Source organism: Leishmania donovani, chromosome 12, assembly GCF_000227135.1.
Source record: "Leishmania donovani BPK282A1 complete genome, chromosome 12".
NCBI classification, from domain to species: domain Eukaryota; phylum Euglenozoa; class Kinetoplastea; order Trypanosomatida; family Trypanosomatidae; genus Leishmania; species Leishmania donovani.
In genome coordinates this window covers 124,200-140,558 of record NC_018239.1, presented here as the reverse complement: position 1 = coordinate 140,558, position 16,359 = coordinate 124,200, and the positions used below count along the sequence as shown (strand labels likewise).

General features: G+C 64.8%; 2 protein-coding genes across 2 annotated transcripts; both read right to left on the bottom strand.

Annotated features, from left to right (window-relative positions):
- Window positions 1-248: 248 nt before the first annotated feature.
- Window positions 249-4,133, bottom strand: LDBPK_120280 (hypothetical protein, unknown function; the record flags this gene model as incomplete). The annotated part of the gene is made up of 1 exon (XM_003859097.1): window positions 249-4,133. The coding sequence occupies one exon, from the start codon at window positions 4,131-4,133 to the stop codon at window positions 249-251; it is 3,885 nt and encodes a 1,294-aa protein (XP_003859145.1).
- Window positions 4,134-5,583: 1,450 nt separating this feature from the next.
- On the bottom strand, window positions 5,584-15,282 carry LDBPK_120275 (uncharacterized protein; the record flags this gene model as incomplete). The annotated part of the gene is made up of 1 exon (XM_003859096.1): window positions 5,584-15,282. One exon carries the CDS (start codon window positions 15,280-15,282, stop codon window positions 5,584-5,586), a length of 9,699 nt encoding a protein of 3,232 aa, XP_003859144.1.
- Between the last annotated feature and the right edge of the window lie 1,077 nt (window positions 15,283-16,359).

Sequence of the window (16,359 nt, the reverse complement as noted above, 5' to 3'; positions counted from 1 at the left end):
ATGAACTCTCTCGCTAACAACACACACACACACACACACAGAGTACATCGATACACCTGCATATAGAACGACATACATGCACACCCCTCACCCATACACGCGCCGCGTTGTCGTCGATCCTCAGCGCACCTCTCCGACGGCGTCCCTTCTATCTGCCCCCCTTTCTCTTCCGCACGGAAGGCAAAGACAGGGACATGTGATCACCGCCACCACTGCCATTGCCTTCCTCTCTGGTCACGCCCCACCCACTAAGCAAGTGGGCGACACACCGCCGGAAAGAGCAGCTCGGATTGCAGCCGACGAAGCAGCACCAGCACAGTCCGGTCACGTCCGCCGAGCACGTGCAGACACTTCTCCATTCGTGGTTCCACTGTAGGAAGGGCGAGACGCGCTTCACCGTAGCTGATGCCGCTCTCGCACGCCGACCACGATTCGCGCACCGGAGCCCAGGCAGCAGTGGCCGTCGTTGTGCTCTCCTCGAACCACGACTCCCCTGCTGCCAGGGGCGTTGTTGCCGCAGCGACGGAGGCCGCAGTCGGCGGAGTTGTGCACGTCGATGCCGCACGAAGCGGAAGCGTGAGCGCCCCCACCATCATCCACAGCTCGCGCACGACTTCCGCCAGCTCCACCAAAGCAGTGGACTGCGTGCTGAAGCGGCTTCCCTCTTCCGCCTTGTGGCCGCTGTGCTCTTCAGCTTTCACCTCCGGATGCACGTCTGCTACATGCGCGGCGTCGTTGAGCAACTCGTCGGCATCGCGCGCGACTGTGGAGGATGCGTCCGCGCCAGGGCCAGTAGGCGTCGCCGAGCACTCAGTATTCCCGACGTGGAAAGGCAACCGCGAACGGTACGCATGCTTGAGTTGCTGATACCGCGCCGACGATGTCAGCGTGCAGACAGTGCGCGAGGAGCGCCGAAGCGACGTGCCGGCCTCGGCGGCGTAAGAGGAGAGGCGCTCCGCGAGCGCCCCCTCGCCAAGTGCTGTAGTAGGTGTTCTCTCCTTCGGCGCACCTCTCTCGACGCCATTCGTTGCTGGCGTGTGCGCGTCACACAGAGTCACGCTCGTCTTCGCCGCTTTCAATGCAGTCGCGGCAATGTGCTCTAGCCGGTGCTCTGGGCTTGGAAACGAGGGAAGAAGGTACACCTCCTCACCTGCGGACGGGCCGAAGCGGTCGTGCGCCTCCGCGTGGGGCTGTCGGGCCGGCGTCGTTGATGCGACTCTGCAGCTCACGTTGCTGGTCTTGGAAGATGCAGCACGTGACTGTGCTGCGGAGCCTTGCGGCACCATGACATAACGCTCTAGTAGCTGCAGCTGCGCCGTCAGGGTGTCCAGTGTGTCCAGCGCAGAGATGAGGGAGATGGCTACGCAGTGGACAACGTCGCCAGCGCAGTCCAGCGGATCGTCGTTGCTGCGCTCCGGCTGGGCCGACGGACTGCTGGTGCCGGAAGACGATAGGCTCGCGTGCCTCCTCTTTGAGTCTCGTCTCCACCACGAGCCCTTGCCGCGCTGGCGTTGCTGCAGCCGTGCCACCGCTTCCCCAGATGCCATTGGGGACGTGATAAAGATCAGCAGCACGCGCAGCATGGTCAGCACAACGCCATCGGAGAGGTACGTGACAGCGGAGGCCACCGTCTTCGTGGTAGGCACGCTTGTCGAGCCCAATCGCTGGGTTTGTGCTGTCGCTGCGGCTTTGGGCCAGTACACAAGCTGCCGGTAGTCGGTCCCACCCGCGGTGGCGACGGCCACATCCGCGGCGCGGATCGGTTCGCTGACTTCCTCCGCTGGCTCCGCCTTGTGCCCATCGCTGCGAACCGGGTCCAGCCTCTCCGCCTGCTCCCGCAGGAGGTGCAGACCCACCTCGACATCCAGCAGCGCCTCGGCGTAGTGGCGTGCACGCACTGCGGCCGCGATGGCACGGCGCAAGGAAAGCAGGCACAGCGGCAGTGTGCCTGGTTGCGCCTGCACCTGCGTTATCCAGGTGTTTGGCGCTGATGTTGCTGCCGCTGCCACTGCTGCACGAGATGCGGAGCACGCCGACGAAGACGGAGACGCGTGTACAGCCGAGGTGAGCGGCGATGACGGGCGTGCACGCCGCGGCGACATGTAGTCGCTGAAGAGGTCTCGCAGCGACGACACCTTCGCAGCCGCTGTGGTGGACGAAGAGGCGTGCTCAAGAACGTCTTGTAGCGCCTGCAGCGCATCGAATGGCCGGTGCAGCAACACCGCAGCAGAAAGCTCCCAGAGAAGCTGCGTTGTGCTGCTGGTTCTGCTGCGCACGCTGTCGTCTGCCAGCAAAGTCGAAGCGGCGGCGCCAGTTGACACGTCCTTCGTATCCCAAGGAAGCTTTACAGCGTTTCGCTCCAGGAAGGATGCCAGCTGCACAAGCAGCATCCACACTCGGGTGGCATGCGGGCCGGCTCGCGCGAGCAGCGGCGGCAGCGCCAACTGATTCGGCAGCGGACAATAAACGGCCCTGTCACCCCTGCGAGTGTCACCGAGTTCGTCAGCGGTGGCGTCAGTCGTGACCACCGACACCACTGCCGTCGCCATCTCCTTCACAACACTGACAGGGTACGGCACTTCCTTCTCCAGCAGAGTGTCGGAGAGAAGAAGGCCACAAGCACGCAGCACGTGCGTCACGCCGTGAGTGGCGAGCATCAGAGGCGACTCACAGCACGGCGCATCTGGCTCTCGTGTGCCACCGCCGCCTCCGCCGCCGCCGAGCTGCTGCTCCTCCACAGCGGCTGCGAGGAATAGCTGTGACGCCGCTAGGTAGTCGTGCACCTCTTCCATGCGCAAAGAGCGCTGCTGCGCCTCGACCACCTGTCGCCATCGCGCGAGTGCCTCCATGAACTGCGGCGAGGCTGAGATGGAGGAAAGCGTCGTCTCTGCAGTGGCGCCGGGCGCTGACGACGGCACTGAGGACGAGGAAGAGACCCGTGGCTCCGTGGCGCCGCGTGCGCCGCCGTCACCACCTCCCTTGTCGTGCGCGACGGAGGCCGCACATCGGCCTTGCTGCCGCGGCTGAGTAACGTGGGCAAGTTCCCTTCGAATGGCGCTCATTAGAGGCTCCCTGGACTCCGCAGCGGTGAGCGCTGCCCAGCCCTGCGGCGCCGCTCCTAAGGGCGCGGAAGAAGCGGCGGAGGAGCGATGGCGATGTGGGCCCGGTACGTGTCGCGGTCCACCCTGCACCTCTTTGCCAGAGTTGCAGCATCGGTTCACGGCATGCAAAATCGTGCCCGTGTACAGCTGCGCCTCGCGACATACCGTGGCCCGCACAAGAAGCGTCTGCGCCTCTGCTAGTCGCCCGTTCGGCGCAGTGCTGAGACGATACTGGCGACGCAGCCGCAGCCGCAGCGCATCAGCCGCATCCAGCGCCTCACGTGCGGCGTCCAGACCAGCGTTGACCACGGGGGCAGACGGCGAGAGCACTGTGGTTGGCGATGATGCCGAACCCGAGGATGAGGTGGCCGTATACACGGTGCGACTGCGCTCCACCGCCTGGTGCTTGAGCCGCCCAAAGAGCAGGCCGAAGTCGCCCTCGCGGTCTCCACCACCTCCACTACTCCGCCACGTGCCGGCAGAAGCGGGGGAGGGCGTATGAGGCGCTGCTGCTGCCGAGAGGGAAGCCGAGGCTGTCTCGCGCATCGGCAGTATGGCGTGCGAGTAGGATATCAAGGAAGGCGGCCGTGCTGCCGCGTTGCCACTAGGGCTGCCGTCAGGACCTCCGCTGCGGCTGCTGCTCGCGATGCTGATGGACACGGCCTCCAGCGCCTCGGCAAACAAACGCTGCTTGGCTCTGGAGGAGGAGAGCGATGGAAAGGCCACGGCATCTGAGCTAGATGGCATCTCCGCCAATGCCAGCAGCTGCAGGAGCGAAACTACCTCGACGTCTCTTCCCATACGCGCCCCATGGGTTCGCGGTAACGGCGCCACAGGAGAGGCCGCAGGAGATTCGGAGCCGCTCGTGGGGGTGCTGTACAGTATCCGCTGAAGAAAGGACGGTGCCGTCGCCGTCACGGCGGTTTGCGCGAGTGGCGCAGAGAACGTAGACGGCCTCGAGCATCGGCCGTCGGCGCCGATGCCGCCTGCGACGGGTGGCTCGCCCGTGACAGCAGCCACCGCCGTGCTCATTCGCTCGTCGTGCGCGATACTGCGAGCAAGTCGGACGATGCGCTCCAACTCGGTGCGCCATGCTGCGTAGGTGACGAGCACCGCAGACGATGCAGACGGCGTGGACGCCGATACATCTTGCATGACCCAGCGGGCACTGGAGACCCCCTCGCCGCCGCCACCCGCTTCCCACGCAGACAAGAGAAAAGACGACGGACGTCCGTTTTGAAGACTCTGCTTGCACACACGCACACAGACAAGAGTGACTGAGTGTGAGGAGTGAGAGGAAATAGGCGAGAGGGAGGCGATGGAGGAGCGAGAGATGAGAGACGGTCAACACGGACATTTGCTTCGCAGCGTGAGCCCCATGGCCCTGCCCCGCACCGCATGCGGCCATGCGCCACGCGACAGCCCCTGCGCGGCCCTGTGTCACAGGCAGCCCATCCGCGTGGTGCGAAGCAGCCGCAGACGCGCAGGTGTCACGGCACAATGCCCCGACTCCGTCATCTGAGAGCACGGCCCCTCCGCCTCACACTCTACCCACAACCAGCAGGCGATGCGTGAGGGCCGGGGGTGGGGCACACGCTTGAGTCGCGTTTACGCTTCGCCCATCACATGGGGCGGCACAAGCGTGTGCACGGTCACAGGCCGCTCCGGCGCCCCGCCATCCACGGCCTGGCCGCCGAGACCAGTGGCGATACATCGCGCTGCCCTTCCCCCCCTCCTCCTACGCCGTAGGGGGCCTAGCCCTGTCACCACCGGAAGTGGCTCTGCATTGGCAGGGATGGGGGGGTGAAGAGGGGAGGGGAGAGACCGCTTGGCTTTCCCACGCACAGAGTTTGTGTGTATGTGTGTGTGTATGTGTGTGTGCGCTGGATGCCACGCACTGGGGTGCGCCACCCCCTCCTCCCCCCTGATGAGGGACAGTGAAGTCGACACGCAAAAGCATGTACATATGCATGTATATATGGCTGCACAGAGCGGAGCGGGAAGAGGGATGGGCGGGCGATGCGTCACGTTATCGCTTCCGCCGATGCTGCTCTCTGTGCCTTCTTTATGGCGCGTGCTGTGCGAGCGCTGCACCGGAAGCTGTCAGCCTGGCAGAGGGCTAGAGAGAGCGGGAATGAGACATGGGCGAGGTCGCGGCGAAGGGGTGCCGTCGATGCATGCCACATATTCAAGCGCATCAGAGGTGCCTGTCGTCACCGAACGCACTCTACCCCCTCGTTCTCTTACCTCTGTCTAAGCGCATCTGTGATCCGCATCGACAGGCGGGTGCGTGAAGGGAGAAGAAGCGGCCCACGCGCAGCCCTCCGCCACCGCCTCCTGAACCACCGGAGGTCAGCAAGTACAAAGAACAGACGTGAAAGCATTTAAGAGCACAGACAGGAGGCACGCACGCACCCCCGCGCGCGCAGGCCCGCGAGCCTCGCCTCACTGTCCTTCATATTCCAGCTCGTTGTCGCCGGCGCTAGTGGCAGTCGTCCGTCTCCTCGTCTTCGCTGTCGGAGCCGATATGGAACTGGTAGATGCCGGGTGTCGAGGAGGTCGCAGTGCAGGCGGCGGCCACGTCCGTGAAGTGCGCCGGTCGACCTTGCGAGCGACTCTCGCTGTCCTCTTCGCCCATGAAGAAGGCCGCACTGCTGCCGCCGCCAGTGCGTGACGTGACGGAGGCGCTGGCGAAGGAGGGGACGTGCGGGGTGCTGTTGCGAGGCTGCCAACGCGCGTCTTCCGGTACGGCGCTAGCGATGGGGCCCGACGACGCCGCTGCCCCCGTAGAGGAAGCACCGGCGCTCCACAGCCCACTTCCATGTGCCTCTGCCCCGACGTGAGCACCACCCACGCCCACAGCGCTGCCGCTGCCGCCGTGTCGGCCGAAGGAACTTCTCGCCTCGCCTGTTGCGTTTGAAGCGCCTTGTCCGATGCCACCGCCCGCCCCACGCAGCCGGTGCTGCTCCTGCTGATGCTGTCCGGTGGCGTGTTGCAGCTGCGCTTGCCGCACGCCCCAAAACGAGTGACGTGTATACGCGGCTCGCCACAGGGTAAGCTGGGATGGAAGGATGAAGTCCACGAGTGGGCCGACATTGACCCTGTTGTGGCGCAGGGAAAAGTTCGGGTTGAGGTAACCAGAGGTGTAGAGAGCCTCGTACGAGATGGGCAGCAGACGGCGAGAGAACTCATCCGCCGCCGTGGCGCCACTCGCATTACAGCCTGCTTGCTGGTGTGGGTGCTGTGTCTGCCGCCCACTCCCTGCGAGCGAGGCCTCGTCCCGGGGGCGTGCGGAGTACGCCCGCGGTGAGGTGACGGAGGAGGATATTGAGAAGGGCGAGGGAAGGGCGTGCCCCGAGCGCGGCAGCGGTGGCGCCGCAGATGCGACGGGGACACCCCATTGTGTGGTGCAGTCGAAGTCGTAGAGGTGGAGAGACGCATCAGGACGCGCCAGTGGCGGCGCCTGCAGTTGCGGTGTATACGAGCGACCCCCTGTCGTCGCCGTCTCCTCCTCCACCGCCTTTCCCTCTTGGGCGAGCGGCGGCAAGGCAGGAGTGCGGGTACTGGGCAAGGACCGTGCCGCGGCAGCTCTCTGCCGCGGCTGCTTACCGGCTGCAAGACTGCCAGACGCACCCTCGCCACTTCCACTTCTAGGGTGGACGGCGAAGGCCTTCCTCTCTAAGGTGTCGCTGCAGCTGCGGCGACAGCTGTCCACGGCGTTCTCCCCTGACTCCTCCTGCTCCAGACCTGCGTCGCCCATCAGGAAGGCCGAATCCAGGCGATGAAAAGATGCGTCGGCCGAGATGGCAGCACCCACGCTTGCCTCAGCGCCACCCGCCTCGCTGGCTGGATCCGCATGGAACGTCGATAGCGCCGCTGCCGTCGACCTCGGGAGCTGCTGGCGCAGCGAGTCCGGCGTCGCGGGGGCACGGGGGTTCGACGCGCTGCTCAGCAGGAGCACAGTGTTGGCGTCGCCGCCGCCACCATCCGAGTGCGTGTCGAGTGTGTTCCTGAGGGGTGACGGCTGGACCGTGACAGGCGTTGCTGCACACAATGCCGATGGCGTCGCCGTCGTCGTGGACAGCAGGAGAGCACACCACTGACTCAGCGACAGCGTGCCCTCTGCCACGCGCTGCGCCTCCACCTGCTGCTCGCAGTTCACACTGAAGGTGCTGATCAGCCCGCTGTGGAGGAGATCGAGCAGGAGGCACACAAACTGCGGTGTGTACTCGAAGCACGCCGGATAGAGCACGACAAGCTGACGTATGGCGTCGAGCAGCTGCGTAAGAATGGGTGCCACCTCGCTACTAGACCACAGCGGCACTTTGGGAGGCTTTGAGGACATCGACGACGTGCACACTGACTGCGCATCAGCAGTCGCTGCAGATGCACCACGGCTCTGCCTTGCACCCTCCGTCGCTGCGACGTCGCCTGCGCTACCACTGCCGCCCAGTGCCGCACGGGCCTTCTGCAGCCATCGATGCAAGGCCCGTTCTCTCAGCCCGTCAGCCGCCGCAGCCTCGTGCGCTTCCACGGGCCCCTCATCGAAGAGCAGCGCCGAGGTAGCGTCACTTTCAACGTCGTCGTAATCATCGTCATCCCTGGCGGTGGCAGCAGCGGCCGTCAGCGGCCCGACGTTGCAGCTTGCTCGACCCCCCTCGCTATCGCTCCTAGGCTCACTCTCCACGGCGTTCCCCATTTCGCCAGCTGCCAGTGTGTGAGCGGCGAGGACGGTCGGCGACTGAGAGGCCGCCGGAGCGGTTTTGCGCTGACGCGCCTCTATCGCCCGCGTGTTCGACGCCGGGAAGAGTCGCTGGCCCTCCGAGGTCGCTGACGTCGCGTGTGTTTGCGTCGCCGCTGCCGCGGGAACCTGCGCGCTCATCCTCTTCGCTGCTACCGCAGCGTCTTGGTCGTCGCGGAGGAGTTGGTCCCAGTAGTCGTCGACGTTGCCGCGCACCGCCGTTGAGCGTAGTTGCGTCGGATGTCCAAAGCAGAGCACTTCGCGCTCCAGCAAGATGCAGAGACCTTCCACTGTGCGATAGTAAGGGTCTAGCAGCAGCTGCGCAAGGATGCTGATCTGCGGGGTGCGGTCCCAGCCGTCGGAGCAGTTGAGAAACACCACATGCGCGAGTGTCGCGTGCGCGCTGTGCTCGTACGATGCTAGCGGCGCCTTGAAGCTGCGAGCAGCCGACGCTGTGGCTGCGGCTGACGTCCACAAGCTGCGCCTCGATCCCGAGCGTGGCGCCGCAGACGCCGACGTCGTCGCCTTTGGTAGCCGAAATTGTGTGAAGGCGTGGCCTACAATGTACGAGAAGCAGTTTGCCAAAGGACCGTTGTGCTGCAGGGCAGGCACGTACAGCGGGTCCGTCGGCACGCCGCATACACGCCGCGCTACAACGACGGCGGTGTTGAGCAGCATGGCAATGTAGGCGAGCCACTCGTGCTGTGCTGCCGGCATCATGGCAGTGACGGACGCGCCGCCGACGGGGGCCATGGCGGAGAAGATGGCACTCCATCGCACACCCCCGAGCGAGAACGGAGGCCGAGACGGCGCCGATGTCATGGCCGTTGTGTTCGCAGCATAGTCTTCCGCTGCCGCACCGTCTCTTGGCCCGCCACTCTCGCCGTTACCATCGCTGTCGCCGGACTCACCAGCACTGAGCTTGATAACCGCTTCTGCGTCTGCGCCACTACTAAAGTCCCTCGCTGACTGCGGAGCACTCGGACTGCACCCTTGCAGGCGCGGCAGCAGCGACGCCAACAGTGGCGACGCCACGCTGAGCCCTGACGCGGGCCGCTTCGCCGTCGCAGACAGCTCAGCAGCGGCAACCACCGCCGCGTACGGCGGCTCTCCTGCGTGCTGCACGTACTGCGTCTCGAGGCAGCCGCTCTCATCTCCCCGGAGCTGGTACGGCGCGTCGTGTGTCAGGGACGCTCTTAGCTTACGCCACGCCTTCTGCACACTGTGAATGTTTGGCAGTCCAGCGTACTCCACACCGCAGAAGGGGTACAGGAGAAGCTCCATGGTGCCGCCTCCCTTGCCCACATTCGCGAACGCCGCCCTGGCAGAGCGGAGGTCCATTACGAAGATTTGCTGAGCCGTCACTCCAGCCGCCGCGGCGAAGGCATTCAGTGTAAGGCGAAGGGCGTCCCGCAGCGGCACCACCAACGGCGACGTCTGTGTCTGCGACGACGACGCGGCCGGCGCTGCTCTACCAAGCCGGCCACCCGTCATGCGCGATGTCCACTCCAACGCCTGCCCGGTCGGCACATCGGCCACCAGCGTCGCCAGCGTCGGTTGTGCACTGCGGACGAGCACGCCACCGGTTGGCGCGTAGTAGAAGGCGACAGCTTCGACGCGGCGCGACATGCGGTGTCGTCCGTCCACCTCGTCATTTTCCATCGCGCGTGCGACGGCGGCGGGGACGACGAAGGTGGATGGGTAGGTCGGGCAGAAGGCGTACTCCGCGTTCGCCGACGTCATGGACCAGTGTTCCTCTGACAGGCCTTGGCGCACGAATTCTCGAGCGGGGTCGTAGAGCCACCACGTGTCTGCCAGCATTATGGGGGGCCCGCGCGGGGGCAGGGGCGAGGGCAGAGAGAGCGTGGAGGCCTCCATCGACAGAAGTGATGGCGACCTGGTTGTTGCCGCTGCCATGCACGGCGCCGTTGCCTGCGCGTTCAGCATCACCGCCGCCACGGTGACGTTCTTCAAGAGTGCCTGCATGAACGGCGAGGTGGCGGCTCCCTGCGGCAGCACGTTCGTGGCAAGCAGGACCAGAGGCACCATGCACCACAGGCGGCGGGCGCTGGACAAAAATCGGTTGCCATAGCACGGCCCTGCTTGACAGGCTGCCATCCCACGTGGCCGAGTCGAAGGTCGCAGTGGAGCGCACAGCAGCTGATGGACCTCATTCAACGCCGTCTCGTCTGCAAACTCCAGCCATACCGTCTGCATCTGCCCAGATTGCAGCTTTAGCACCACCACGGTCGACGACGTCATGAAGGATGTCTGCCCTGGCTGGCCTGAGTGCGCTGATGTGCGCGGGAGGTGGTGTCGCGCATTGGTGCCCGTGCTTGAGGTCGCTGTGCCGGTCACCGACAATCGACACCCCGCTGAGGCGGACGGTACGCTGCTTTCCGCTGCATCCCTGCCACCTTCGCCACCGCCGCCGCTACCACTGCCGCCAGAGGCGGGCACGGTCAAGGTCGAATCTGAGGTGGTGGCCGCTGAGGACGAAGGAGCGAAGTTGCGGTCTCGCTCCAGATGGTCGTACAGCTTGCGAGCGTGCTTGACGGCGAAGACGCCGCCGGCGCTGCGATCCACCGCACACGGCGTGACAGACACAAGGCTGACGCGTGGCAAAATCAGCAGCTCCACCACTTCCTCCTCGTCGCTGTCGTCGACGTTGTTGCCCTCGTCGCTGCTGTTGTTCCCGTCAGCGCACTTCGAGCGCTCGGCTTCGCTGCCAACTGAAGGTGCGCCGCCGCGGCCGAGGCAGCCTCTACCTCCGCCGCTGGCTTTTGCCCAGCCGAATCCTCGTGTCGGCGCTGAGGGCACGCCTTTCTGTTGCCGCCACTTCTGCCTCGCCTTCTCACGCTGGCGCTCGACCTCGACCGTCGGAATGGCGCGTATGATAATGTCCTGCTCCGTGATGTACAGCCCGCACATGGCGTAGTACAGACTTGGATCCTTCGTCGCATCACGAGTTGCGTTGCCGCTGCCGTGCGCGGGAGCATGAACGCTAGCCATCACAGGCAGAGGCGCATCCAAGGACGTGCGTGGCGCGGAGACGGCAACGGGAGACATGACGGGGCTCTCCATCGGTGCACCCGCTGTCGCCGGTGTGGCGGGAAAACCAGCTCTCCCTCCGTCGCCGGTGCCGCTGCTCACAGGTTGGGTGCTATTGCCATTGATGCCCCTCGCGCCTTGCACCTTGTTCGGTACAGACGACTTAACCGCATCGAGCACTGTTCGCGCCGTCTCAGAAACATATCTGTAGGTGGCGGTCAAGCCCGCCTTGCCAGCGCGACCCAGCTCGTGGATGCCACCGCCTGCGCCGCCGCCGCCGCCGCCACGCGAACGGGTCACCGCCCCGCTGGAAGATGGGGTGTAGCGCTGTAGGTAGCTGCGATTGTGCACATGACCGCTACTGCCACCACCATCGTCGCCGCGCCGCCTCGTTGCCCGCTGGCCGGTGATGGGGTCGTACGTGTAGCACCAGACAGGCACGTACTGCGGTAGCAAGTTGAGACTGTCGAGCGTAGCGAGGGAGGGCAAAAGCCGGCCACGGCGGATCTGCTCCAGCCGCTGTGCCGCCACCGCCGCTGCCGTGGAGGAGAAAGATACGGAGCCCGAGGGCGCGAAGGAGGGAGGCGCTGCGGGGAAGCCGTGGAACTGCTGCTGCTGATGTTGCTGCGATGGATCCTGCTGCTCGGACAGCACCTGCGACACCGCCGCGGAGAGGACTGCTACGAAAGAGGCGGCAGAGTACAGCCCTCCGCGCGGCCGCCGGCAGCGAGACGTCTGCGGCACCGTCGTTGCTGCATCGAGACCACCGCGGTTTTCCATCCAGTGTGCCTCGTCGGGCGGTAGCGTCTCCTTCCATCCCTCCAACGGCGTTGCCGCAGTGGCGCGTGCGGTGTGCCTGCCGCCATCGTCGCTGTCGCCACCGACCTCACCGGTACGATGCGTTTTTCGCCTGCCGCTCTCCGCAGCCGGTGCAGCGGGAAGAACGCTTTTGGGTGGCTCGACGGTGCAGGTGGCTGGCAGGGTAGAGCGTCGCTGCTGCACGTGCGCCTGCGATCCAGCGGCGACCAAAGAAGTGGAGGCGTCATGTATACTGCGGCTCACAGTGGTGCTGGCGGTCAACTGCCCTGCGACACGCGCCACGCCGTCGTTCCTCTTGTCTCTCATCCCGTCCGCGCTGTCGAGGCTGCTATCGCCAATGCTCTCCCATGAATCGATGCGGCCTCCTTGCATCGTGCCTGTTGCGGGCTGCTGAGAGGCTGGTACGTGTCTCACGGCTGCGTTCGCCTCGCTGACGCCATGCGTCTCGCGCCGCTCTTGCAGCCAAGCGTCGGGTTTGCCACTTCTCTGCGCAGGCTGCGTTGCGGCACGCACGTCGGCAGTCACTGCTGTGGACGCTCTGGCCCGCTTGTGCAGCCATTGTGGGGAGGGCGAATTGCGTACCGAAGTCGAGGGCTGCAGCGACGGTGGAGAAGGCGCATCCGGCACTGGGCCGCGAGAGGAGAGGAAGCTCGGAAGTACCTGAAGAAGTCCTGCGGTCGCTGCCGCCACCGACGTTGCCGAGGACATCTGCACCGGCTCACGTCCTTGCTGTAGTTGAACCGCTTGTGCAGCTAACACTGCGTGTGGGGACGGCAGTGACCTGTCATGGATTGCTGCGGCTGCTACGGCGGCCACGTCAGGGGCACTGTGAGAGCTCTTGCACGGCTTCGAGACTGTCTGCACCGTGAAGTTGATGTGGGTGGGCAAGCGACTGGGTAGAGGCTGTGGTGCTGAGGAGCGAACAGGCGGCAGAACGAGCTGGCGGTCTGATGACGGACGCCGCCGCTCCATGCTGCTTGCGGAGAAGATACGCGTGCGACACGGTGAGGCGAGTGACGGCGGCGATGCTGTAGGGTTGCTTACTTCCATCAGTGCATTCGCGGACTGCAGTGGCGCAGTAAGCTGTAGCGGTGGCGATAGGGGTGTGGCATCCACCGCCGCTTCCTTGACTATGGGCGCCAACGCTGTTGGTGCTGCTGGTGACCGTTTCCACGTCATTCCTGCTGCCCGCTGCCACAGTGTCCACACGTCCATCGCTGTGCAGCTCAGGCCACATGCGTCGTGCCGCTGCTCCTCTTCCTCTCCATCGGCAAGCGCTGCCTCGGCGTGCTCCAGCGACGGTTTCGAGGGCGCCGACAACCGTAAGCGCGCAGCAGCCGGCGCTTTTGCGCCAGCGCGGACCTTGGCTGCGGATGCTAAGGTCTCGGAGCCGCTGAACATGCGCATCCGCTGCGCGAGGTACAGCCCCCACACCACCTCAAATGGTGTGTGCGAGGAGACCGGCGGGAGTCGGTAGCACCGGAGCCGCTGCTGAACCCGCAACGGTGTCAAGGGCGGCGCTCGAGCATCGTCCTCATTGAATGCGTCACGGAGAGCATCTGTATCTGCCTGACTGCCAGACACCGCCGCCGCGTCCCGCTTGCGGCTCACCAAGTACGCGATGGAAAACTCGATCGACATCAGCAGCTGCTCCACAAGGAACGCGGACGTGTAGTGGTGCGGGGCGGCAGGGGGCAGCGGAGAGGGCGAGGACAGCGGCGTTGCCTGCGCCGGCGTCTGCTTGATGGACTTGTGCCAGGGTGCTTCTGCCGCGTGCTCGCGGCCTTGAGGATCCTGAAAAAAGGCGCGGCTGATGAGTGTCGGCGTCTGCGTCGGAGGTGATGGGGACTGCGGCACCACCCCAACGCTCTCCTGGGCGGCAAACGTGGTAGCGGTGGTGCCCGCAACGGCTTTCAGAGACGCAGATACCTCGTGGTGCTGCTGATGCCTTCCGGGAGGCCCTACTGCACACGTGCACGCCGGCGGGTCCGCCAACCGCTGATGCCAGTACTGAAAGAGAAGCGCTAGCAGCTCTTGCATTGAGGTAGGGCATGCCGAGGCCACTGTGACACTGCCACCTTCTTTCTCCAGAGCCGCCGCTTCAGCCTCCGCCTCGCCATCTCTCGTCCTCGTCGCTGTCGTTTCCGGTTGTTGCTGCGACAAGGACGGTGTAGCTGATTGCGTCGTGGGCGTGCTTGCCGCCAGCACCTTCGCACTCAAGAACATGCCGGCCACGAGGGAGCTGTTCCACTCACCGAGGTGCTCCAGCAGGTCAGACACAGCCGCTTCCACATTGTCGTCATCCGCTGCTGCTGTTCCCGCCACTCGAGGCGTTGCGGATTTGTCTACCGAAACTCCGCGATGACTGCCATCAGTGCTCATCGAGTAGGATAGCAACGGGACCGCCTCCGGAGCGAACAACGGCAGTGGATTCGCCGACCACGGAGGGATTGGCCAGACTGCTCGACAGACGACTCGAGCAACACCAACCGCACCGGTGCTCGCATCTGTGTAGGCGCTCGACGAGGGAGGTGGCGGCTGCTGCAACGTATCGACTTCTCGCGCGTGCTCTCTTTTCACTGCTTCACACGTAGCGCCAGCGCCTCTGAGTGGAGCCTGCGCATCCTCCTCGGCTTGCGCGGCTGCAGCAGAGAAAGCCGACGGTATTCTGTGGCCGTCTACGCACACGGCAGCTGAGGCAAGGAGGTGGCGAAGCGGCGCCACGGGGGCCGAGCTGAAGCACAGAGGCAGGAGTGCGCGCGGCGGCGACGAGCGACAGAGCGGAATAGAAGACGGAACGGAAAAGGACAGATCTGCAGCAGTGGTCGTGGCTGCTGTTGCCGGGGATAGGTCAGGGCTTGGCAGCTTACCCAGCTTACCCACCACGCTGCGCGACGACACGCTGTGCGAGAAGGAAGGCAACGCAGCGACCGACGGTGCTTCCGAGTCAGTATCACCGACCCCGCCTGACGCATCGCCGTAGCCGGCAGATGCAGCGGCGTCGTTGGGGGTGGCGGCAGAGGGCACGATAGTGGGCAAATACACGAGCAGCGGCTTCGCCGTCTGGTTGGATGCACCCGCGGATGACGCGGGCCTAAGGAGAGAGGCGGTCGCCAGACCCGCCCCTGCATCTGAACCGAGGCCAGCGCTGTCCGCGTACCCCCTGTCGGCGCTTCCTTTTTCCACTGTCCTCTGCGCCGGCGGCAGTGGTGGTGGTGGTGGTGGTGGTGCAGCGGCGGGTCTCACGAGCGGCTGTGCCAGGACAGCGACGAGGCATGGGAACCCGGCGGCCTGCAGCCGTGCCCACACGCCATCGTTTCGAGCCCAACACGGCGGCTTGTTGGGGGCATTATGAGCGGCGCCATAGACATGAGGACCGCGAGATGCGTTCGCGTCACCACTGCGGCGCCCGAGGTCTAGGATAACGATGCCCGTTTCCGTATCCACCTCCGGCACTGCGAGAAGGCCGGTGCTGTCTCGCGTGGCGGCGCCTGCAGCATCGGCGATCACGGATGGGCAGCACGAGGGCTCCCAGGCGGCATCGACGCCTACAATGGACACAGTTGGCATCTTGGAGAGCGGGTGCCGTTTTCAATGACGAATGCAAGCACGGAAATGGTCGGACTGCATTCGCCGCAGCAGTGGCAGCAGAAGACAGGCGCACCCTCGCCTCCCAACACCACCTCACAGCGCACGGACCACGGATTTCGCACTCGCGCACCACTGCAGAGCGATCTGGCGCAAGCAGGCAGTAGCCGTACGGGAACGCCGGTGGTGATGCGGACACGGATGGGAGAGAGAGGGTGAGGGGGTACACACAGTCCACTTGCGACTCTTGAAAATCGCGATCACCGATGGGAAAGGAAAGCAGGAGCAAGCAACAAAAAAAAAACTAAAGGGAGATGCAAAGGCGGGCGCTGGCTGCCCCGTGCGTGTCTCTGTACGCTGACCCGTCGGGGGAGCGAGCAAGCTGAGTCACGGCGAAGCCACGCCACCCGAACTGGACTGTCTGTCTTTGCAAGAGAGGGTGAAGAAGGTGGTGAGGAGGGAGTGGAGCAGAGAAAGAGAGAAAGAGCGACACACGCAAGAGCAGTGGCAGCGACAGATGTCTACAGCCGCTCCAAACGAAAAATAAAGTGTATCGCGACGATGACCACGCGAGTTCACGGAGCTAAGGACGCTGAGTGTAGATACGGGTGGGGATGGGGCCGTCAAAGTCTGCCTCACATGCCGTCCGCGTGGATGCATGCGGGCTCCAGTGAATGCTAATATGGACTCTGCTGCGTGCGCCCGTGAGTGTGAGCAAAGGATGAGGCAATGAGAGAGAAGAGAGGGGGTGGTGGAGAATGGGCGTAGGTGCCCGTGCGTGTAGCCATGGGAGGAGGGGTTGCCGCGAAGGCGAGCTTCACGTGTTGGGGCTGCACACACGAGGCACGTGCAGGCACACACACACCGTCATCCTAGGTTCCGCACCTGGACTAGCGTCCGCATCTCGAAGAGGGGGATGAAGAGGGGTCATCCGATTCGAGCTGCATGCATCTGCCCACGGCACCGTTGTTCCGTGCTCCTTCTTGTGCGCTGTCCGGCGTTGCCGCTCGACGGGTTGCTGTGAGAGCGGGGTGTGCCGTGACGGGCTTCCATTGAACC